General features: G+C 37.3%; 2 protein-coding genes across 3 annotated transcripts; both read left to right on the forward strand.

Moving 5' to 3' along the window:
- Positions 1-1,545: 1,545 nt before the first annotated feature.
- Positions 1,546-25,520, forward strand: LOC131944269 (fibroleukin-like). Of its 2 annotated transcripts, none has more exons than XM_059304833.1 (5): positions 1,546-1,672; positions 23,180-24,369; positions 24,572-24,685; positions 24,808-24,927; positions 25,015-25,520. In XM_059304833.1, exons 1-5 carry the CDS (start codon positions 1,618-1,620, stop codon positions 25,381-25,383), a joined length of 1,848 nt encoding a protein of 615 aa, XP_059160816.1. In that variant the 5' UTR covers positions 1,546-1,617; the 3' UTR covers positions 25,384-25,520. The 2 variants fall into 2 exon arrangements, with proteins under 2 accessions (XP_059160816.1, XP_059160808.1); XM_059304825.1 differs by lacking the exon at positions 1,546-1,672 and adding an exon at positions 19,672-19,844.
- Positions 6,703-8,840, forward strand: LOC131944294 (angiopoietin-related protein 7-like). The gene is made up of 4 exons (XM_059304854.1): positions 6,703-7,491; positions 7,742-7,855; positions 7,960-8,079; positions 8,165-8,840. The coding sequence occupies exons 1-4, from the start codon at positions 6,760-6,762 to the stop codon at positions 8,531-8,533; spliced, it is 1,335 nt and encodes a 444-aa protein (XP_059160837.1). The 5' UTR covers positions 6,703-6,759; the 3' UTR covers positions 8,534-8,840.
- Positions 25,521-26,928: the final 1,408 nt, after the last annotated feature.

Raw genomic sequence — 26,928 nt, forward strand, 5'->3', positions numbered from 1 at the left:
TGTCTGTCTGTCTGTCTGTCTGTCTGTCTGTTTGTCTGTCTGTTTGTCTGTTTGTCTGTTGTCTGTAGTAGAAGAATTGCTGATCCTGCTTCAAAGCAGCGTTCACAGCAGGGGAGGCAATAATAATAAATAGTCATTGGTTTGGACGCCACGGGTTGCTACTGTTGGTGGGAGCGGCCCTCGTGCCTGACTAATCTGTGCTAACTTGGTGCAACAGAGAGATAAAAAGAATTTTAAATTTCAAATTTAACAATGATCTTGTTTGTAAAAAAAAAATGTGTCTAATGGATTATTAATTTTGCTAGGAAGGAGTTTAGACATACTAAGGAATGTAGAGAGATATGGGGAGGTGAGTTGCCAGAGTGTAATTTAAAAAAAAAATATGTGTTTTTGTTTGGGTAGGGGATGGCTGGTCAGTGGTGCTAGGTTTACGGGGTTTAATAATGTAGCCGACAGGCCACCTTTCAATCGGGAAACCACGTCGAATTTTCTAGATGAAAATACTTTGGCTAATCTGATTTAGGTGATATAAGTGTGGAAGAAAAAATTAACATAAACTCCATAATAAAATTGGACGCTAAGCATAACTATCAGTATAAGTACATGTACCGTATTTCCAATATTAAAACAATTTTTTACCAACCTCCAACTATAGTGATCATCAACGTATACAATGAAATAAAAAATTGTTTTCTTTTATGTCAAAAATTTTCTCCAATCACAAAACAAAATTTAAATGCTGTAAAAAACTTAACTGTTCCGACGATACGACTAAATAGGCAGCCAAATTGGTGGAGTAATTTTCATTCATTTTTTTAAGTTAAAAAACACAAGCGAATTATCAGTTTGTTCAAAATTCAAAATGAATTTATACTTATAAAAAGTTTGTATTATTAATATGAGAAAGATGCTATTTGATAAATCATTTTGCAACTAATTTTGTGTCCAACAAATTGAGTTGTATACTTTCAAAACTTGCGTTACATTTGAAGCTTTAGTTATTATTGTACTAATGGTAAAGACATAAAGTCTTACGTTAATTTGTCACACCACATGTTAAAGTTTAAAAATAAAAGAACTAATTAACGTCAGTAGTTAATTAATGTTATCTAATTAGGAGAAGCTAAGTGGAAACATAAATTCTAGTTTCCTTAAAATGGGGCTAATTGCTCTTTCCATTTCTTACATGGATAGTTATATTGGTATCGATCCAACAGTAATAGGTATCGTGCTAGAAACTGGATGTCTGTTATCGATGCAATTACTTTCTTGTTCAACTATTTCTGTGAGAAAGTAATCGGTATCGTGCTAGTAACTACATGTCGGTTCTTTATGCGACTACTTTCTTATTCAAGTATGTATGTAAGGAGACGATTACACGAGAAAATCTATGTGATATTATCTGACATCATGTTTCAACTTCAGACATTTATTTCTGGCCAACTCAAGCGGCGAACTCATTACGTCATATCTGTTTACATGTGCATGTTGACCTTCAACCTCCTGTCAACTTATGTATGTTTTTAACTGGTCGGTATATAAGTACGAGACTATTTGACAAACAAACCAGCTATGAGAACGTACTCAGCTGATTTGATGTTATTGCAATAGTTTAAAATGTCTGCTTTGTATTTTATTGCTGTGTTAGCCGTCAACTTATTTCTGTCCTTTGGTAAGCTCACTTTAATTATTTTAGGCCTTTTATGAAAAGTCGAAAATATTATTATTTAAAAACGGAACAGTAGTTTGTAAGTCGATCAAAACATTAATTAATTAGCCTTCTTCTTAATTAATTACTTTAATGCATTTTTGTAAGACATAGTGCATTTGTTGCATGTTAAAATTATGAATCAGAAATTAGTTTAGGGGTCATCCATAAATGACGTCACACTCGTAGGGGGGAGGGGGGTCCGTAATTTTGTGACGATATGTGTGATGAGGGGGAGGGGGGGTTCAGATGTTGCGACGTCACATTTTTGCATTATAAAAAGCAATGTTAGAAAACAAATTTTAGACGTTATTTCGCATTTTAGATAACTGTTTTAATAGATTGTAATAGTTTAGACAAGATTTTAGAAAAATATCGATGTTTAAAAAAAAAAGTCAACTGCAATTTTGAGGGGGGGTTGTAGGTTGAGGTGTGACGTCATTTTAGGGGGGGCGGGTCTGGCTTTTTGTGACGACGTGTGACGGAGGGGAGGGGGGGAGGTAAAAATCGTCAAAAAAAGCGTGATGTCATTTATGGATGACCCCTTACTTAAGAACTTGTTTTAAATTTTAATATTAAAATAACAATATAAACATAATACATTTAATATGACTCGCCCATAAATACGTTATTTTGAAATTATTTGACAATTCAGCTTCATACACCACGTTTTATCATTACGATAGATAGAAAGCGTATGTAAAGGGATACAAATCGGTATGGTTGATTATCCAGAAAATATTATTTTGGTTGTTCCCCTTTAAATGGACATGGCAAAACAATATGGCTACTATTCTGATAATATTGTCTACTTAAAAAAAAAATCCGAAGTATGGATCGAATTCATTTATCTTTATTAATTAAGCTTTACAATCATCTTTTATTTTGAAAAAAAAATACATTTCAGAAATTTAATTTAATTAAAGTTAATTGTTTTATGCTAACTACTCAAAGGTAGAAGGACTTCAGATCTTATGCAATACAATTGCATTAATAAAACAAAATTATAAAATTTGAAAATCACAAAGCGACATGACTGTGACTTCAGCCTATGAAAGGATAGTGCGTTTAGTTTTATTTCACTAAGCTTCACATCCGAAATCTTGAGTGATGTACACATAAACGTGACGTCCTTTAAGGATGACTATCGAAACCTAGAGATTGTAGTTTTTATTTTAAAATAATTAAACTAAAGTACAATTATTTTAAACAATATTTAACAAAGAAATGTTTCTATTGTGTTTTAAATAATAAAGGAACTTCTTAATTGGGTTGTGGCGAGCTCGACTGCTAACATGAAAGTGGCGAGGACGGTTCCCGGACTGGAGATTTTAAGACATCACATAATCTCTCTGATGTGTACACAATATTTAATTTATTGTACACATCACATAATCTCCCTGATGTGTACAAAATATTTAATTAATTGTACACATCACATAATCTCTCTGATGTTTACACAATATTTAATTAATTGTACACATCACATAATCTCTCTGATGTTTACACAATATTTAATTAATTGTACACATCACATAATCTCTCTGATGTGTACACAATATTTAATTAATTGAACGCATTAGATATTACGTAATTAATTTTGTCTACTGTTTTCTAGGCCTTAAAGTGGATATGACCAGAGAACACTTTTACCATGGGAACAGGGGCGGAACTACAGTGCCGCCAGACCCCGCAATGCGGGGGGGCCCAGACCGATTGGGGGCCCAAAAATCCTGGCTAAATTATTTAAAAAAATTTTTTTTTTAAATTTAAATAAAAAAATTAGGTGGATGTCGAGTTATCTTTCTTCTACAGTTACAAACAAACACGATAGTCGGCAAACGTCTATGAGAAAAATGCACAGACTATTGCTCGAGAGACCGCCAGAAATATAGACAACTTCAAAGACGCAGCCTACCGTTCTTTTTTAGTGGTGTCGATTAGGAGAACAAAAAAGCTTTGAAAATCGGGCTGGGGAAATGTTGCGGCGACTATCCTGGTCTTCTAGACGACCGGAAAAAGTCGGCACTATTGATGTAGATGTTCATCGGCGCTTTCTTGTCCCCTTCCCTTGAACCTTCCCAACTCTCTACCCTCCCCCCATCCCCCTAACCTCTACCCCTCACCACACCCTTACTCTTACAATAAGATGTAATGCATAGATTAACGAACCGTTTATGAACTACTGAACTGTAAACTGACCACTTCTGCACATTTTGTTAAAGACACTAGTCAGTAGTTGTTCATTTACCTGATGAAGTATTTCGTTGACGAATCTAATTCACACAACAAGAAGGTAAGACTCGTCTTTATATTATTAATCGTTTTATAATTAGTAAACGTGTTAATGGAAAATTAGTTATTAACACTAAATACATTAAAGTTAAAAATTTTTAGGATACAATGATCTAGCTTTTAAGCCTAAAAACAACCAAAAGATCTATACAGGGGCGGAACTACAGTGCCCCCAGACCCCGCAATGCGGGTGGGGGGGGGCAGGCCGTTTAGGGGCCCACTGCTGACCATAATTAGTATTTTTTTAAATTTTGAATTTAATTTTCGTGCATTTTTGCCTTGATATTTAGTTTGTAAAAGAAAAACACTGTAGCTGCGGTACGATTATCTTTATTTTACAGTCACTATACCACGCTCTTCAGCAAAAAAAATAAAATCCATTACACAAAATACAGTGTAAAATATAGGCAACGCTTCAAATTTGAATGACACATTTGATTCGTTGCCCCCCTTTGATAGCTAAATAGAGGACACGTAACTGTTTGACCGATCCTCCAAAGTGTACTGTGGCGGATGGGGCAGGGGATGGGGATAACATTTCTTTTTATTTATAGTTGTATTTTTTAACCATCGTCAAGGCCGAGTTCTATTTCCCCACGCTGTCGCCGGCAAAATTCTTTTTAAAAAAACAACAAAGACCATAGCACGAGAAGCCGCTACACATGAAGTGGCTTTCATGATGCGCGGTTCTTCGTTTCGGCATTAGTTAGGGACCCGCCGAAATCCATTTAACATTTTTCAATGTTAATATGTGTTAGTGATAGTGGTTGAATTTGTATTCTGTACTATCTTGTATCCTACAAATCATAAAAAAGAATATAATACTAGAAACTTCGTTTTTATATACGTCTACTGTTTTTTTTTACTTTTACAAGAAATATCATAGTAAACTTTTAAGGCCTATACTTGAAATTATCTCCCCTGAGTAAGTTTTACAATGGGCGATGGTACATAGGCGCTTTGTTGTCTCTTTCAAGATTTTTCCCGAGCCGACCCCCATCCCATTCCTCTTTTTTAGCCTCGCAAGTATCGAGTAGATCAATGTATCGTTTATGAACTACTTCCTAACCGTACGATTCACCACTCTAGCACATTTTGTCAGACACTAGACAGCACTAGTCAACAGATATTGATTTATTTGCATACTATTAGTATTAATTAGGCACATCTAATTCACAAAACAGGGAAGGTAAGATTATTTTTTATATAATTATTTAGAAATTAATTAGAACGTTTAGAATTAATTGAACATTATTATATAATTAATAGTCAATTACTATTTATAAATGACGTTATTGAGGTGGGGGGGGTGTGAGGGTCTGGCTTTTTGTTAGTCGTTAAAAAATGTGACGTCATTTGTGGATTCCCCCCCCCCCCCCCTAAATCAGAAAGTTATCCGACGCGTGAGCTGGCCACATACAGTTGTACATGTGAAAAACATGTTTCTGTCTATTTTGCATTTCTGCATCATTTACCCAATCGCCATGAAAACTCTGGAAGCTGTTGAGGACAGCCACCAGTTTTTCTTCCAGACTTTTTTCTCCGGGGGGGGGGGCACTTGAAATCTACGGGGGGCGGTAAACTTTCTTCGGGGGGGGGGGGGCGGACACTGTTAAAAGTATATATTTTCTATATAAATTATATAAATTTCATTTCGTTCGGAGGGGCGGTAAAATTTTTTCGGGGGGGGGGGGGGCGTTGCCCCCCCCGAAGAGATGCCTGGAAGAAACTCTGACAGCCACGCAAAGGTTTCTGTCATAGGCTAACATTTGTTTACATATTGGAGTGGGGACGCCCAACGGAAATATGTGATTTAGCGCCCCTAGAGCTTGCATAAGCGGATGAGGTTACTACTTGAAATCACCGGCGACAGTGTCATCCTGAGCGCATCACATATGAGCAGGTTGGCCCCCACATCCAGTCGTTTAAAAGTTCCGACAACACTAGGAATAAGTCTCGCTACTACACTCGCTGACTAAATCTAATCAAGTGTTGCACCAATGTTTCTTCCAGACTGCCGGAAGAAACAATATGTCGCGCCCATCCCCTGTGCAGTAATGTAACCAGTGTTTCTTCCAGACTTTTTTCTCCGGGGGGGCACTTGAAATTTTCGGGGAGGGGGCGGTAGACTTTCTTCGGGGGGGGGGGGGGCGGACGCTGTTAAAAGTATATATTTTCTATATAAAGTATAGAAATTTCATTTCGTTCGGGGGGGAGGGGGTGGTAAAAAAAATTTCGGGGGGGGGGGGGGGCTTCGCCCCCCCCCCCCCGAAGAGATGCCTGAAAGAAACTCTGAATGTAACCGGTAGCTCCCAAAAGCCCCGTGACTCCCCTGACACCTGGGCCGTCGCCGAGGGACTTACAGCATGCCTTGGCGTGTCTAGTTGGTAGAAATGAACTGCCGAAATTGTTAATATTTAATTCAACTTCTGGTAAACAGGGCACACGTCTAAAAAATACACGGTTGTTAACGTTTTGATAAAAGCCTCTTAATAAATCATCGTCAGTTTAGTGTGTTGGGCTAGATTTAGAGAGTCGGTGTTTCTCACTTCGAAAACTTAATATATATATATATATATATATATATATATATATATATATATATATATATATATATATATATATATATATATATATATAGGGGCCCAAAAAAAATTCTGCGGGGGGGCCTTTTTTTTCTAGTTCCGCCACTGCATGGGAAAAGTTTATTTTGTGCACAACTCCAGTGTACAGAAAACATAACAGAAGACACTCAGATGTCAGCTCTTGTCAACATGTCAGTCTATAGGATCAGTGAATCTGAAGGGAAGATTTTGTTGGCGTCTATTTCAGGATCTGATTCAAAGGTTCGCGATTATAAAATATCTGGGATATTATCTGAGGGCAAACTATCCAAACATCACGGAGAACTGGTCTTGTCTTTTTCCAATACTTCAGCATGTAATTTACACCAGTATAAATGTCAAGTATATTTTACCAATAAGACAGGAGACACTGGAATGCTAGAGAATAGAACAACGTCTTATGAAAGAGAGAAAATCAAGAAATCTGTTTTGTTGATGAATTTGAAAGCTCAAACTTTGAACTATGTGAAATCTGTGGACACAATGGCAGATTTTCTGAAATCATTTGAAGATCCAGAAAAACTTAAAGGTGCAGACGTGTCAATGTCCTTACAGATGTCACATTCTGGTAGAGATGGGTACAGTGACGACACGGCTCAGATTCCATCATCTACAGAGTTAAACAACAGTAACAAACACATCAGCTCTACTAATGCTATAGACGTGCTTGATGCTAAGATAAATAACATCACAGAACACATGCAAACAGTGAATGACAGATTTGGAGCTATAGACGTAAAACTCAACGAGGCCATTTCAGGGAACAACCAAATAAACAGCATGATAGAAGCTTTAAACACAACTGTACAAGAGATGAAAAACAACTACAACGTCAATCCTGTGTTGTCACGGATTTCACTTCAGGTAAATGTTTTATTTCGACATAAATATTATGTGAATTAGCACTGTTAAGTGTTTAAAGTAGAATTAAATCAAGCAACATACATTATACAAATTGTTTAGAATAATTAAATACGACAATATGTGCGTGTACTAAAGACAGAAAATAAATCAGTATGCATTTATAAAACATACATTTTAAGGCAGTCTTTGGAGATACGCTTTTTTGTTTCTAGTCATGTGTTAAAACAAACATCTTTCTATTTATAAACAGTGCAAAAAGAACGACAAAACTGACGTACCAGAACGAACGACCGTCAGACTTGGTCAAGATAAATTGGCTTTGTGCGACACAAAAACTGACGGTGGAGGTTGGATCATTTTTCAGGTTGGAAAATTTAGTACGTTAAAATATTGATCTTGTATTGATTAGATCTGTCTCTATTTAGGGTAAAATAGTGTATAAATATCTTGCAAAATATACTATTTTAGAGGCGTGTTTTGGGTGACGTGAATTTTACGAGAGATTGGAACGCCTATAAACATGGATTTGGTTCAATGATTGGAGATTTCTGGCTTGGGAATGACTGGATCTCTAACCTGACTTTGATGGTGAGTTTAGAAAAACATTATCTGAACATACAGGCTAAAGCCGTGTTTAAAAAGTTAAACATGTTATATCTATTCTACATTACAGGGATACAATGAACTGAGAATCGACATGACTCATAGGGGTAAAAAGTACTACGCCCATTACGACTATTTCAAGGTAGAAAACGAAGCAGCGTCGTATAAAATATACATGTCGTCATTCAGTGGAAACGTTAGAGACCAACTAAATTATCATCATGGTATGAAGTTTTCTACCATCGACAGGGACAATGATCGATCCAGCGCAGATTTTGCTGGAGAATGTAAAGGTGGTTGGTGGTATAACGCCTGTACACATTCAGCTTTAAATGGTGCCTGGGGTAAAACAGACATTACTACAGGGATATACTGGTCTAGCATATCAAGCGATGGTTCTATTGCTGACTCAGTTGAGATGAAAGTACGTCAAGTGTAAACAAAGTATCTGAAGATGTTTTAAATACAGTTATAGCTTTAAGTTGGTGTAACAGACCTATTTTTATGAGACAAATCTATTCACTCCACTGCTCTTCTTAAAGTGTGAAGGGTCTCTGTTCTGTAACTGAAGATTTTAAAGTAACCTATTTCTAATTTTTGAAATTAATTCTTTTAATTAGTATGGAGTTTTTGTATGTTCATTTTTATAACTACACAAAACAGCATCTGAATGACTGACAGTTACAATAGAGAAAATATACACAATTACAGTTAAATAGTTTATTGTCTATTCTTTCCTCAATAAAACAACGTTTTGCAGCTGTGCCTTAATGGGTACATTTTTGTTGCATAAAGTATTGCTTCACTTTTTAAAAAATCTATATTATCCAATTGCTTTATTAGAAGTTTTTTTTTTTTGAGGTCATACATAAACGTAACAATTTAATATGGATGGGCTTGAGCGAGGCACCAAGCGTTAGACTAGACGACGGGAAGGGGTTGAGAAGGTTTGAAGACACATGTAAGATTTCCAAATCACAAGTTTAAATATATGACATTTAACACACTATAAATCATCCAGGCATAGTATCAAAAGACAGAAAGAAGAGAACAGGTTTAAATGAGTAAAACTCGAAATTTAAACACAACCACGGTAAGACGCAATTAGTATACATCGACGGTATGAAGAAAACAGGAACAAACTGGCATTAAGAACAACTTACAACATAAAAGCATACCGTTTAAATACAAATTAGTTGTAAAATAGTTTAACGTGATTTAGAAATATTACAAATATAGCAGAGTTCAATACAATGACGGACATTAAAAACCGAAGAAGCTTCTCTCAATTCCACATGTATAATAATCATAATTGAAATCAATATATAGACAAAGTAATTTTGTGCACACTACATACACACTATATTTAAGTCTAACGCCAAAATAACATCACTGACGCCTACTGTCATGCAATATGTCATTGTTAATTCTAATAAAAACAATTAGTGAGCACACTTTCTACATTGATCTCCTTATTAAATAAAAGCGTGCTATGATCATTTATTCTAAATAAAACTTATTTTTATCAACATCAAAACAATTAATACACAGCGCCGAAAGATAGTCGAGTATGGGGAAACAAAAGCACATATAAATATACGGTGTTGTTGGAATATACTATAATGAAAACAAATGTTAAATGATTCAGTAGAGAATTGGTTTAATAAAGATTCACCACATTATTTCTATAAGAGGGCCAAGTTGTGGATTAGTTTGACGAACTTACAAAATGCGTATCTTGCAAAAAAATATTAAATTCTTACTGACTTTATAGTCTTCCTATATAGTTTGAAGTGTCTCTTTCAGACCTTTTTTCACCGGGGGGGGGGGTGAAATACTTGATATTTTAAGGGGGGGGGGCGGTGGGGACGGGGACTAAATTTCGTAGGGGGGGGGGGGGCGGACACTGGTAAAAGTATATGTTTTCTATGCAAATTCCATTTCGTTCGTGAAGTGGGGGTTGGTAGACTTTCTTCGGGGAGGGGGGGGGGGGCGCATCTGCATCGAAGAGATTCCTGGAAGAAACACTTGTAGCTTGTGAGAGATCATACTCTAAAATGAAAAACTTTAAGAATCACTTACGGAGCTCATTATCTTCAAAACATTAAAGCTTTCATGCTTATATAAATAGAAACCGACATTTTGAGTGAATTTAATGATGGCACAATTATAGACAATGTATCCAAAATTATGCCCCACTTAATGAAGTTGATTATAGCAGTTCATTACTATTACAACGTGTCCTGATATTTTGGTTTGTAATTTCAATGAATACTTGTATGAATGTCCAATTAAGAGTAAAACCTTCGATTTATCGTTTTTGTTATTAATGCAGATCTACAGTACAATTTTTAAAACACAAGTGGCTTTTTTTGGGAAAAATGCACAATAAAAATGTTCTACCTGGAGTTGAAGAGGGAAGGGGGGGGGGGTTCTAAATTAATAATAAAAATAATTAATATGTATGTTTTTGTAAAACAAAAATTTCATTTTCCAAATTAACTTCCTATAGCATAAACAAAATCATAGAAAATGTATTATCCTTCAAAAAAAATTTTTTAAAGCGTACAAATTACTTCCCTTTGTTCATTTAGTACCAATTACTTTCCTTGATAGATGAAAAAACAATTCTTTTTTTTTAAAACAACATAACATTGGGGGGGGGATACTTTTTAGTTGTTTTGGTGTTGAAAAAATATAATTATTTAATAAGCATGGATTGATAAAGTGCAATGTGGTAGGTAAAACATGGATATTTTAAATATTGCCTTTTTATTTTATACACTGAACGTTCTGTTTATTAATATTATTTTTAATCAATAACAGTTTAGAAGCCACTCCTAAATGTCCTCTATGTTTACTGCTATCTATCCGCGCTAAGTGTATTATAGAGGTTCACTAAATTTAATCAGGCGCGTCCGCCAGCGCCACGACAGAGTGTGATTTGACGCTAAGGTACATACTTTCGTTACAGTGAGTGCGATACTCTGTGGTAAAAAATGGGATATATATATATATATATATATATATATATATATATATATATATATATATATATATATATATATATATATATATATATATATATATATATATATATATATATATATATATATATATATATATATATGGGGCGCCAAATTGAAAGTTCGACCAGGGAGCCAGGATGGGTCGCTACCCTTCTGTACTTAATATTATAACAAATAATAAATCTACGGACAGATTATAAGGATATAATGTATGGTTAATACTAAACACTCCATGATAGTTTTTTGTCTTGTCTAAAACATAAGAGAAACTTGGTCATCAATAGCGGTCAGCCATAGCGACTAGCTCTACCACACCTTACAGCACAAATTACGTCTACATCCTTCAAAGGCTAACATTTAACTGTCCCATGTCTCTAGCCCTCACCACTCAGCCTGAGGTCCATACCCTAGCTTACCCATGAATACAGAAGGGTATCTCGTTACATGTTTCCTGAAAATTACATCCCAATTCAGTTATAACACACCAACTGAGTTTGTTGTTAACTATCCTTTTTTTTGTTTAGGGCAATCAATGGTTTGTGATCTGTGATAAAAATAAATTTCCGCCCTAATAAGTATTTCTCTAGTTAGGTCATTGACCACACATTGGCAAGACATTCTTTTTCCACGGAAGAGTTTCTCTGTTTTATTCAGTGACCTAGTTAGATAAAACTACGTTGTCTATTCTCTGCATTAAACATGCTCCTTGTCCCAAATTTGAAGCATCTGTTACGAGTGTTAATGTTTTGACAAAGTTATGTGCAGTCAGTGTTATCTCGTGTTAAACCTTCGACTTCTTTCTTTGTCTTAGGGATCTGCATATTAAGAATTTTATCCTTGTTCAATTCAGTAGGTCAAATCTGACCTTTGCCTAATTTGAATCCCAGGAAACCCATTTCTTCATTAGCTAATTTCAAATTTTTAGGTGCAATAGTTGCGCCATGTGTAAATGTGTATTGATGTGTTTAGTATGAATACATGTATCATCTGCAAAATGCACAGCATTTTTTACATTCGCCAGCATCGTCCTCATAAATCTCGAGAAGGTTGCTGTTGACTTTACTAGGCCAAAAGGCATCACATTCCACCCAAATACGCCTTCTTCAGTTGTAAACGCCTTACATTGTTTAGATTCTTCCTCCATCTATTTTTGCCAGAAACATCTGTGTCCAAATGAGTGAAAGTTGTTGAATTGCCTATCTCTTCAAACAGTTCTCTGGTTTCCCGTAATGGTTCTGCGTCTTTTTTTATATTCAGTATTTTATAGTCACAGTAAATTCTTAAATTTTCATTCTTTTGTTATATCGCCATGGTCGAAGTTACAGATGTGTTTGAACGTTGTATATGTTAGTTTTGACCAAATGATCTCATTCTTAATTTACAAATTCACTTCCGATGGCCAGGTATTCAACTATCACAGGGTCTCCAAACTAAGGCCCTCTCATCCGCCTCGCGGAGATCTTTTTGTCGGTAAAAAATGTTTGTTTGAAGTGGCTGTGAAACTTTGCCCAGGAAATTCAAAACAATTTAAAAGTGTAGCTTTGGGTGCAATGGTGAAAACATTGTGACTCAAATAGCGAACAATGCAAGGATGTTTCGTCATTTTTCAATTGCAATGGATGAGTCGCTGAAATTTAGATATATTTCTATATAATTTATATTTATATAGATCTATGTTCTTCGGTGGGAATTGGGGGGGGCGGAGGGGGTATATGTTCTTCGGTGGGGAGGGGGGGGGGCTCCGCCACCCACAAAGAGATGCCTGGAAGGAACTGGCCCCCGAACTGATATTTGATAGTTAATGCGGCCCTCGGGCTGAAAAGTTTGGAGACCTCTGAACTATCACACACCTTTCACTCCAAATACAATTCACAATAATACAGTCTTTTACAAGCACAGCATAACTAACTATGGTATGTTTTACGGAGTTGAAAAAAAAATCTATGACAATCAATAAAACAATGTCAAAATCGACTAAAATCATTACATTATAAGTGAACCACGAATGCTATAAGACTAATTATTTTAGCCTACACATCAACTTTTCTTGAGAACTTATCGTATGTAAAAGTACTGTAAAACTGGTCTTTGCTGTATAGCACATTCATCTCATTGCTTTCATCTTCATCGCCAACGACATAGCACAAATAGCTGAACAATATTATTCATTAGTGAGTACAAATTAGCAATGCTAGATATATTTTACACATAATATAAACACAAGTATGAATTAATCTATTTTGTAGTGTTACAATAAAAGTTTATTTGATTTTTGGAGGAATAAAGAAAAATTGAAAAAAAACTGTTCATATACACATGACTATGTAGTTTTATTAAGCTTAGCAGAATTCACAATGGCAGTTTCTGGATTCGTATTAAAATTAGTACCATTTTTTTCAAAAAATGCGTACAGTAATTTTCCTGGTCAGATTTTAGCGTATCCTAATGTAACATTTTATTTCTCACGCACTCTAAGTGTGTTATTCATTTTTTCACACTGTGCGAATAAAATATCTCACGGATAACGCTTCTGTGAGGACTGTAGATTTCCACCCTTTTAACCTTGACGTTCTTGACGAGCTTTTTTTTAGTTCGCAACGTCTGTTTGTTTTTACAAGCTTTTATTTAGCATGCAACGTCTGCTGTTTGTTTGTGGGTTTTTAGCAAATTTTGTAATTCAATTTTGACCCACTTCTAATGCAACGATTTCGTTCAAACTTTAAAGATATGTTACACTTCGCTGACAATACAAGTCTTAGTTCTTAATTTAATAAGATGTTTAATTATTCATTAAAAATTAATCAAACTTTTTCGAAAATAAGGAGAGACAACAAAATTAAATCACTCAATAGCTTATTATATTCAATAACACGAGGGGGGCTAACAAGCTAGGCGCTATCATCCGACCAGTCTGGTAAGCTGTGGCTTACGCCGGCTCGAATCTGTGAATGCTATTAGGAGTAGATAATACAGTTTTTAAACTCAGAGGAAATAACAAGATCTGCTTGATCGTTTTGGTGTCGTCTGTAAACTGTCGTCACGGACGGCTGCTTTACACGACGGGGAGGGAGGGGGGTAGTATTTCAAGATCTACTGATTGTGTTTTACAGCCAATATTTTAAGTCACAGCATTGGTAATGACGAATTAATAAATTATTAATAACTGAAAAAAAAGAAAATATTGTTAGAAAACTTTCTTATAGCAAGCTTTTAAATGTACTGAAAATAAGATAATACAAACTAAATTGCTTTGTTTAATAAAAGCTTTTGTCGCAGAAATATATTAAAGATCTCAGGGCATTTAAAAGTTGGCTATTAGAATTTTTAATTTTTTTTGTTAACATGTCTTATCAGCCGCTGCGTGAGAAGGTCAAAGCAAGAAAGTTGTCAAGAAAAAATCTCAAAACGGAAAATAAACTGTATCGTGGGAAAATATAAGAAAATTCAACATGTAGGCATACACACATACACACACATATACACACACACGCACACACGCACGCACGCACGCACACACACACGCGCGCACGCGCACACACACATACACATACATAAACACACATATATATGTGTATATATATATATATATATATATATATATATATATATATATATATATATATATATATATATATATATATATATATAACCCTCACTCAGTGGGGAGGCTTTTACCCACTGAGGTGTTGTGGTTTAAGACGGGCTGACCCTGAGATTAAGTACACACCGACGCCGACAGTTGTTGTCAAGTACTCGTTTATTTATAGCATCGAGCCATGACGGCGATGCAACACAAAACGAACTAGCCAAGATAGACCAAAAGATCCAAACAATCCAAAAGACCAAAAGATCAAAAGATCAAAAGATCAAAATAGAAACAGAAACTGTAGCCCTAAAACAAATGTAAAATAAAAAAGTTACATTCAGGACAACACCACGTGTAAGCTACAATATACACGGGTACAATAAATTATGTTTTCGGCCAGTACACAGTACTGCCAACAAGTACCAATAAGTAGTACTACAAAATAAATACTTAATTTAATACATCACCCTAACTAGTGTGCACATGCAGCACTAGCAGGAATACATAAGTATTTAAACAACATAATTTATATATCTACACTACCTTCATTAGGTCTACATCTTGGTCCACAGACAGCAGCCTTGCGTGTGCGACACGACTAGGCACATGTCACATGACATGGAACACAGGTAATTTCGCTCACAAAAGCATAAAAAAACGTCAACAGTTCAGTTGCAGTCCCACAGGGGCCGCAACCCAATGAATAAAAACTTCATAGTTTTATCCCCCTTTTGCTGGTAACCATATGTGTTACACAGCCCCCCTCACAAATAAATGTACAATGGAATTCACATTTACATTTACATTTACACTCATACATAATAGTACTTAAAAAAAAAGTTCAGTACACTAGTACACAGACATTAAGTCCTTTCAACTCAAATAGATTATTCCCGGCAAACCGGTAGAGGCTCCAGTGCAGGTACTGGTCACCACTTGATGCGCCAGGTTGAGTCGCTCGACGGGTCGTCGTTGACGGGTTGACCTCCGCAGCTCCGCTGGTGGTTCTGGGTTGATCCAAGAGTCATCCTCGTTCGATGCCTCGTCCCTCGCATTCACCTCATTCAGATGTGGGGCTGGCCTGACCATCTCCTTTTCTTGTCCGTCCCGGGCGACAACCTCTGGCACGAAAGGCGTTGCCTCCGGCCGAAGTCCAGTTGGGACCACTACCTTGATTGTCAGTTCCTCACCTTCATCTGCCTCACTGGTTGGGATGATCTCTCTCCGTCGCTCCCCCTCCGCCACAGTGGGTTCAGCACTCGACATTGTATAGTCGGGTCGCTGCCAACCACGGCGGCGTCCACCACGTCGTCGGCCTCTCCTCCGGCGGCGTCTCCGACCTCTGCTTGTGTCATGTCTGTCTCCCAAGCGACGATCTTGCTCGCGCTGAGACTGACCTTCATAGTGTGGCTGTCTACCCTTCTCACGCGCACCCTCCGGCTGCAACCCTCCTCCACGGTGGAACACCCGACAGCCGTACCTCCTGCCGCTAGGCGAGGTAACCTGAGCTGTGGTTGCTCGACACTGTGATGATCTCGGTGGCGTAAACTTGGGCTGGGAGCTTGGCAGAACACGCATCAGCATCCGCTCCCCGACGCTGATGGACTGGCGTTTCCCTGCTGCTGACCCCGTTGCCTAGCTGCTTTTCTCGGACAGTCGCGGACGAAGTGCTTCGTGGACCCGCACCCGTAACAAGCTCCTCTGGAGGGCTGTTGTTTCCTGGCTAGGATATCTGCCACCTTCTCCGCCAGACGGTCGAGTTGTTCCTCCGTGAGCATCAGCGGCGGCGTCGTCTCCTGGCAACCAGCTACCGTTACTGCGTCGACCTTCTGCGCCAGACGGTCGAGTTGCTCCTCCGTGAGCATCAGCGGCGGCGTCGTCTATTGGTGAACAGCTGCCGTTACTGCGTCGACCTGGATAGTCCTGTTAGCTGCTGCCGTGGCTACGACTGGGGACTCAGCTGTCCCGTCCAGCCTTTTAACAGCTTTCAGAACGTCCTCCACCTTCGGACTGGCTTCCCCTGCGAAACCAAATGTGCCGCGAAGTTCGAGCGCCAGAAGAGGTGAAACCCCCTTGCAGAAAGTGTGATACACCTTCTTCTGGGCATCGGCCTCAGTAAAGATACGCTGCTGGTTTAGCTTCGTCATCTCTGACCACAGTCGGCAGAGAAATTCCGACGCTGACTCCCTTGGATGTGGAGTGAGTCGGTTGAACTGCAGATACCTGTCTTCGGCACATCTGGTGTCGCCAAAAGTGCTTTGTAGGAGGCATAGCACTTCCTCTGGACTCGCAGCTTGCTTCACCCGCTCATAGGCAATCCCTCTCAGGCTGCCTAAAACGGGTGGCAACGGGTTCGGAACGCTGGTGTTCCGCAGCAAACACTGTACTTGAGTTTCCCATTCCGGGAAATTCACCTCCCCTCCTCCAGTGGGTGGAAGGCCGGTGAACACACTCAGCTTGCTGTGTGCTGGAGCACATACCTCCACCTTCACGGGCCGCTGCGCATCTGCCTGCATCGCCGCCATCTTAGCCGTCAACTTGGCCAGCTCCTCCGTCAACTTCTCCAACGTCGGGTCGCTGTGTTCCATCCTACCTCCCAAGGTCAAGCCCCACGTTGGGCGCCAAATGTAACCCTCACTCAGTGGGGAGGCTTTTACCCACTGAGGTGTTGTGGTTTAAGACGGGCTGACCCTGAGATTAAGTACACACCGACGCCGACAGTTGTTGTCAAGTACTCGTTTATTTATAGCATCGAGCCATGACGGCGATGCAACACAAAACGAACTAGCCAAGATAGACCAAAAGATTCAAACAATCCAAAAGACCAAAAGATCAAAAGATCAAAAGATCAAAATAGAAACAGAAACTGTAGCCCTAAAACAAATGTAAAATAAAAAAGTTACATTCAGGACAACACCACGTGTAAGCTACAATATACACGGGTACAATAAATTATGTTTTCGGCCAGTACACAGTACTGCCAACAAGTACCAATAAGTAGTACTACAAAATAAATACTTAATTTAATACATCACCCTAACTAGTGTGCACATGCAGCACTAGCAGGAATACATAAGTATTTAAACAACATAATTTATATATCTACACTACCTTCATTAGGTCTACATCTTGGTCCACAGACAGCAGCCTTGCGTGTGCGACACGACTAGGCACATGTCACATGACATGGAACACAGGTAATTTCGCTCACAAAAGCATAAAAAAACGTCAACAGTTCAGTTGCAGTCCCACAGGGGCCGCAACCCAATGAATAAAAACTTCATAGTTTTATCCCCCTTTTGCTGGTAACCATATGTGTTACACACACATATATATATATATATATATATATATATATATATATATATATATATATATATATATATATATATATATATATATATATATATATATAAATATATATATATACCAATTGTAGTTCATTACATATTCATCTTGCTCCAAACAACAGTACATACATTATGTTAGTTAAAAGTAGCATTTGTTTTAAGCCATGTCATTGGTTGAATTATCGGAAGTGTGATTTTTGGGTGGCGGTAGTGCTTGTTGTTGACAACGGTAGAGGAAATAAGCAAAGAGCTTTTATCCTGTCACGGACTGTTTAGGAAATAGACACTGTGCTTATTTTTTTGCTTTAAGTCCGTAGAACATACCTGAGTCAACCAGAGTTTCTTCCAGGCATCTCTTCGGGGGGGGCTTAGCCCCCCCCCCCCCCCCGAAAATTTTTACCGCCCCCCCCCCCCCCGAACGAAATGAAATTTATATAATTTATATAGAAAATATATACTTTTAACAGTGTCCGCCCCCCCCCCCCCCGAAGAAAATTTACCGCCCCCCCCCCCGAAGATTTCAAGTGCCCCCCCCCCCCCCCCCCCGGAGAAAAAAGTCTGGAAGAAACACTGGAGTCCACCCAGCTCTCACATAAAGGAAAGTAATGGTAGCTGGTCATAATGCTGACCACACAATTACTCCATATGCCGAGGTCACGGAAACAGCTGGTCCACCTCACTTTCTCATGGGGCAGATGAAGTAGAGTTCGTCTGATTCAGAGACCTCGGAATATGAAGTGACAGTGTGGTCAACACAATGCATAGCCGCCTTTGTTACCTAACGTAAATTTACGTCTGAGGATTCAGGGACGTTCCAGTGTTTCGAAATCGAGACTCTTAGGTAGGCCGTCTTTACCGCTATGCCACGCGGTTCCATAACCATAACTTTTAATACCAAACACCACTAACGCTAACGAAATATAATGCTTTTAAAAAACAGTTCTAATCAGTTCCGAACTCGAAATCTACATGATAGCCGCCGAGCTCTCGATAATGCAACGTAGCGATTAAAAAACTTCTTAAATTAACACTATGCGGAGGGAAAAAAAACATCCGTTCAACAATACTAAAAATATATATGCCTATAAATAGAAGCTTGGAGAACCCCCGTTTTGAGCCTATACTCACTTTGTTATCGCCGCCTCACGCTTAGACGGAATAAACACTACCTTGGGTGGTACTTAGTCGGGGTAATTTAGGTCGTAGCCTATTTGTCGGTGGTCTTTTATTTCTTGCATCATTGAGAAGAGTGAATGATTACCGTTTTACTGCAAAATGGCAAAATAATTTGCTTTGTTATTGCTGCGATATCAAAATACATAATTTAATGAAGCTAAATATTTCAATAAATGTATGTGAAGTGAATTGTTTCAAGAAATTTTAATACGGGTTTCCATACTTTTTTCTTCAGCTCAAATTATTTTTATCACTTACCATTTTTCCATTACGGAGTAGAAAAAAACCCAAAGAATCTTAGATTGTCCTAGATTTACTGACACAAGATATGAGAAACACTGCTGGAACAATTTTTTTTACAATTGCTGAAACATATTTTCACACGGGAACGTGGAGACGAGATCCAACATGTGTTTTCAATCAAAATATTTCTCTTATTTTACGTGTTGTGAGGTCTTGTGTATAAATGGCAGTGTCATTTTTACCACTAGACAGTTGTAGCTGTTTACAGAACTCTCTGGTTTGTGGGAACACAGAAACTACACAGCTCTACAATGTCGGCTGTGTTTGTGACGGTTCTTGTGGTTCTTAATGCAATGTTAACCTGTGGTGAGTACATTTTTGTGGTACGTGTAGATAAAACCAGAGGTTGTCTGTCCACATGTGGTTTGTTTTGTCAGAGGGTGGTTTGACTCTCAGTCATTATTAGGTAGTAGTAACAGTGGTGTAGCTAGGTCTGGAATTTTTGACGCGTGTGAGGGAGGGGTGTGGGGGTGGGGGTCAATGTAGACTTCCACATGCGGAACTAAACCATAATAATTTAATTTTTTTTTAAAATACATATAAAATATAGATTATAAATTAAATCAGCAGTTCTTGTGGTAAACGTATAAAAAAAGTAGCTGTATTCTACCGCCTGCGTAAGAAAAAAAATGTACATATTTAAATAACATCGCGTGTATAACGTGTTCGCTTGGTCACGTGTGTAGGGCTAACAGCCAGCGCGACCACAAAAACGGGGAGAGGCGGTTTGTTAAGGAAACACGTGCAGCGTAAAGTTGAGTAAAAGTAATATAATGACGTCTCGTTAATTACTTGTATTTACATGAGCGATAAAGTCGTTGATTGCAAGACAGACACAAATGACAGTAAAAAGTTTGGTCTACGGCATCTTCAATTAAAAAATTGATGACTGCTTGCAATCTCTGACTCTTTATGAAAAAATGGTGAGTAAAAAAAGCCTTTAAATCGAGAGGCAAATTCAAATGTATTCAAATTCAAATTTATTCAAAAAACTGTTACAATTGTAGGCACGAAGGCCTTTTAAAAAAATGCAGGGTACACATCGTCCATGCGCAATCTCTCTTTCAATAAAAACAATTTTAGATAGTCTTAGCACATTCACCAGGTAGGTTAACACGCCGTAGACTTACGGACATCTTGGACAAGGCGTAGTAATAGATGTTACCGAAAATATAAAATCCATATATTGCATTATCAGTTAATCTACACATTGCATGTGAAAGAATTAATAATTTTGCAATATTTATGTCAATGACACAAATCCGTGAAAGAAATATTAATTGATTTTAGCCATATATCACACAACATTTAATAAAATAGATAAATAACCCATCTAACATATCACAAATCATGAATAACAAATCAGTAAAAAAAAAAAGAAAAGTAAGAACAACGACACAAGGCTAAATTACTTAATTACTATCAAATGAACAAATATTGTTCTTTTGGTATCACACACACACACACACACACACACGCGCGCGCTCGCGCACACGCACGCACGCACACACAGACACTCACACACGCACTCATACACGCTCACACACTCGCTCCGGCTCTGAGTAGTAAGTAAAGTTCACTAGTAGTCTAGTGCTCTACCATCCCCACTTAGTCATTGATTATGCTGAATTAAAGCAGGAGTGTATTCTAGAGTAAGTCTTTATCAACTAATCTTATGATTTCTTTCTTCCTTGATTACAGACTACACTTACTATAGTATATTGCTAGAGATACATTTATTTATGTCTCTTTGGAACTTATACATACATTGCTTCCTTATGCTAAGAGAAGGGTGGGGGGAGGGCGTTTTAATTTGTGTTCGCCTATCAAACGACTGGTGGTTAATATGGTAGAAATTGTCTCACGCACACAAATCATTAGTACATCAGCCACAACTTCTCTTTCCGTTGGAGTTTTGATTCTATGCGAGAGGCCGGTGTATCTAACAGCACCAGATCTTAACCTATTGTTGTAGAGATCATTGCCTCTACACACCAGTGGTAACATGGGGGGAGGTGACCACCATGCTGCCAGATCCCGCAATGTGGGGGTAGAGGGGGGTTAGGCCGTTTGGGAGGCATAAAGTCGACCATAATTATCTTTTAAAAACATAAAATACTGTAGCTGCGGTACTATTTTAAAGTCAATATACCAAGCTGTTCCGAAAATATTAAAAACCACTACACAAACTATAGTGTAAAATATAGGCAAAATTTCAAATTTGAGTGAATTCCGTGATTCGATAATCCCCTTTGGCAGCTAATTAGGGTCGTGCAACACGTGAAAACATTGGCATTATTACAGTTTAACCGGACCTTCAAAGTTTCCTATGGCGGGAATGGGGCAGGGGTGGGGACCAAATAGTGAGCTCGAAAATTGTCGTCAAATTTATGTATATAAAAAATTATTTATAATTGTATTTCATTTTCTCATTCTATTGTCAAGGCCGAGTTCTCTTTCTCCTACAACCAATCACACGCTTTCGCCGTCAAAAATCTTTTTAAAAAAACAAATCAAAATCCATTGCTCAAGAACCCACTAGATATGTAGTTTGCTTTCATGATGTTTTGGTATGTCGCGTTGATCATGGGCCCGAAATCCGTTGCACATTCTTCAATGGGAAACTCTGGGTGGCAAACCGCACGGCCTTACTGCCGGGCGCCGCCCTCAGAAATAAAATAAAATTTAATGGCAGAAACATCTCCAAAGTCAGAGTTTCTTTCAGGAAAAATGTCTTTGAAAAAAACACTCTTCCTTTGGCATATTCTTAACGATTTACAAAAGTTTCTTGGCGATTGGATGAAAACCAAAATCTTATAGTGTTAATAGCGTCATATTGATTAAAGATTAATTAGATCAACATTAAAGTAAAGATATAGTGATAATATTAAGAATTTGCCCTGTTCGACCCTCCCCCCCCCCCCCTCAAACACACTGAATCCCACTAATTGTAAAGTAAGAAAGGACTTGGGGCTTTTTTGGTACTTTTAGAAAAGAAACGAAATATTCATTTTATGTTTAAACTTATTTATATAAAAGAAATATTAAAATTCTAACGTAAAAAAAATATTTTTTTTAAAAGGAAAAGGGCCCCTAAATGCCTCGGGCCCCTATGCCTTGCTTACGCTATCTTTACGGTAGCTACGCCACTGGTTTTATGCTAACTTTTCAAAAGTAGAAGGACTTCAGATCTTATGCAATGCAATAGTATTTATAAAACATAATTATAAAATTTGAAAAACACAAAGCGACACGGCTGTGACTTCAGCTTATGAAAGGTTAGTGCGTTTAGTTTTATTTCACTAAGCTTCACATCCGAAATCTTGAGTACTGTACACATAAACGTGACGTCCTTTATGGATGACACTCGAAACCAACAGATTGTTGTTTTTTTTTAATATTTAAACTGAAGTACAATGATTTTCAACAACATTTAACAAGAAATGTTTTTATTGTGTTTGAATAATGAAGTAACTTTGTAATCGGGTGTTTGCGAGCTCGACTGCTAACAGGAAAATGACGCGGACGGTTCCCGGACTGGTGACTTTAAGGCATCACATAATCTCACTGATGAGTACAATAAAATTAATTAATTGAACGCATAAGATATTAAGTATTTAATTTTGTCTACTGTTTTCTAGGCCTTAAAGTTGATATGACCAGAGAACACTTTTTCCATGGGAAAAGTTTATTTTGTGCACAACTCCAGTGTACAGAAAACATAACAGAAGACACTCAGATGTCAGCTCTTGTCAACATGTCAGTCTATAGGATCAGTGAACCAGAAGGGAAGATTTTGTTGGCGTCTATTTCAGGATCTGATTCAAAGGTTCGCGATTATAAAATATCTGGGGTATTATCTGAGGGCAAACTATCCAAACATCACGGAGAACTGGTCTTGTCTTTCTCCAATACTTCAGCCTGTAATTTACACCAGTATAAATGTCAAGTATATTTTACCAATAAGACAGGAGACACTGGAATGCTAGAGAACAGAACAACGTCTTATGAAAGAGAGAAAATAAAGAAATCTGTTTTGTTGATGAATTTGAAAGCTGAAACTTTGAACTACGTGAAAACTGTGGACACAATGTATGACTTTCTGAAATCGTTTGAAGATCCAGAAAAACTAAAAGATGCAGACGTGTCAATGTCCTTACAGATGTCACATTCTGATAGAGATTGGTACAGTGACGACACGGCTCAGATTCCATCATCTACTGAGTTAAACAACAGTAACAAACACATCAGCTCTAATAATGCTACAGACATGCTTGATGCTAAGATAAATAACATCACACAACAAATGCAAACAGTGAATAACAGACTTAGAGCAATAGACGTGGTTGATGCTAAGATAAATAACATCACACAACAAATGCAAACAGTGAATAACAGACTTAGAGCAATAGACGTGGTTGATGTAAAAATAAATAACATCACACAACAAATGCAAACAGTGGATAACAAACTTAGAGCAATAGACGTGGTTGATGTAAAAATAAATAACATCACACAACAAATGCAAACAGTGAATAACAGACTTAGAGCAATAGACGTGGTTGATGTAAAAATAAATAAAATCACACAACAAATGCAAACAGTGAATGACAAACTTAGAGCAATAGACGTGGTTGATGTTAAGATAAATAACATCACACAACAAATGCAAACAGTGAATGACAAACTTAGAGCAATAGACGTAAAACTCAATGAGGCCATCACAAGGAACAACCAAACAAACCGAATGATAGAAGCTTTAAACACAACTGTACAAGAAAGTAAAAAGACCTACAACATGAATCCTTTGTTGTCACGGACGACACTTCAGGTAATAGTTTTATTTCGACATAAACTAGCACTTTTAAGTGTTTAATGCGAGTTAAATCAACGAATATACACTTTACGAATTGTTTAGAATCATTAAATATGTGCGGGTATAAAGACTTCAAATAATATCAGTCAGTCTTTGATTATAATCTCATTCGTTTCTAGTCATGTGTTAAAACAAACATCTTTCTATTTATAAACAGTGTAAAAAGAACGACAAAACTGATGTACCAGAACGAACGACCGTCAGACTTGGTCAAGATAAATTGGCTTTGTGCGACACAAAAACTGACGGTGGAGGTTGGATCATTTTTCAGGTTGGAAACATTTTTTTTTACCTTAAAGTCTTTATGAAAATGTTTTGATCTTGTATAGATTAGATCTGTCCTATTTTGGGTTAAAAGAGTTTATCAATATCTTGCAAACTATCTTATTTTAGAGACGTGTTTTGGGTGACGTGAATTTTACGAGAGATTGGAACGCCTATAAACATGGATTTGGTTCATTGGTTGGAGATTTCTGGCTTGGGAATGACTGGATCTCTAACCTTACTATGATGGTGAGTTTAGAAAAATATAATCTGTACGCACAGGCCAAAGCCATATTTTAAAAGTTAAATATATTACATGAATTATATATATTACAGGGGTACAATGAACTGAGAATCGACATGACTCGAAAAGGTATAAAGTACTACGCCCATTATGATCATTTCAAGGTAGACAACGAAGCAGCGTCGTATAAAATATACATGTCGTCATTCAGTGGAAACGTTAAAGACAAACTAAGCTATCATCATGCTATGAAGTTTTCTACCTTCGACAGGGACAATGATTGGTTGAGCGAAAATTGTGCTGGAACTTTTAAAGGTGGTTGGTGGTTTAGAGACTGTAGAGAAGCAGCTTTAAATGGCGTCTGGGGTACAGCAGAAACTACTACAGGAATATTCTGGTATGAGCTATCAAGTGATGGTTATATTGTAGACTCAGTTGAGATGAAAGTACGTCAAGTGTAAACAAAGTATCTGAATATGTTTTAAATATAGCTATAGCTTTATGTTTGTGTAGAAGACCTATTTTTATCAGACAAATCTATTCACCCAAACGTTCTTCTTTAATTGTGAAGGGTCTCTGTGTTCTATAACTAAAGATTTCAATGTAAGCAATGAGTTTTTGTGTGTTCATTTTTATAACTACACAAAACAGCATCAAAACACATTATTAGAAGTTTGATTTTAAGAGGTCATCCTTAAACGTAACACTTCTGTATGGAGGGGTTTGGGCGGGGCAACATGCGTTAGACTAGACGACGGGAAAGGTTTGAGAAGCTTTGAAGACACACATGCAAGATTTTACAAACACAGGTATATACATGACATTGAAGACACTACAGCACATAAAGCAGAGTAACAAAATACAGAAAGAAGATAACAGATTTTAAATGAGTAAAACTTGACATTTAAACACAACCTCGGTAAGACTAGACTAGTATACACCAACGGTATGGTGAAAACAGAAAAACACCGACACTATGAAGAAAACAGAATTACACCAACGGTATTAAGAAAACAGAAATACGCCTACCGTTATACAATATTTTGTGGTTGATTCTTCTAAAAACATTAAGTGAACATCGATCACCTTATTAAATATATGCGTGCTTTGATCAGTAAGGGTTGTGCTCAAGAGTATTGTAAAGGTAGCTGATGGTATAACAATTGTGAAAGTGTGAATGTAAAATATGGTGTCTGGGGTAGAAGAGACGGTGCGCAAGGAATAACCTGGGACGACATATCAAGATATGAACACACTTTAGATACCGTTGAAAAGAAAATACGCTTAAAGTGTAAATACCAGCAAATCTGGAAATGTTATAGCTTATTCTGAAGCTTGAATGTACATTATTGTAATATCAAATTTTTTTCAGTCTCTATATTACTACCTGATGTTAATGTTGAATCTAAACGATTCTTTATAACCAAAAACTAAACAGCTTCAATTGTAAACACTTTCTACATTTTGACTGGAACAAGTATTTATAGCCCGGTATTTAGTGGTGCTAATATTTTAAATGTAGTAAGATTTCAATAGGATGTTCTTTATTAGAAAGACAACATCTATTAAATACTGGCAATAGATTTCCACGTCCGACAAGTTGAAAGCATCAGATCTGGACTACAACACAAAACAACACATTTGAGTTCTCCATACACCAGAAAGATAAAGTCAGCGGCACCTTCAGATTGGTCCCTTCTACACTTATTAATTACACAATACTCAAATCACTTAGAACAATGAAAAAACAGAACCTACAATCACTACAATCCCATACACTAACAATCGAAAATTCACCATCTACAATAACAACCCACAATACATCCCACACTACATTAAAATCACTTACGAAGACAGAATAAAGTTTTTAATCGCAATACCAGGCAGACGGCAAGCATGTCAAAAATGCGGGTCTAACATACACTGGACAAACCATTGTCAGGCAACAAACCAATAGCCATCGCAACATAAAGACCCAGCAATAACACAGGCAACAGAGATAGCAA

Source organism: Physella acuta, unplaced genomic scaffold, assembly GCF_028476545.2.
Source record: "Physella acuta isolate Inbredline_101_S28 unplaced genomic scaffold, ASM2847654v3 ptg000042l, whole genome shotgun sequence".
Classification (NCBI taxonomy): Eukaryota; Metazoa; Mollusca; class Gastropoda; family Physidae; genus Physella; species Physella acuta.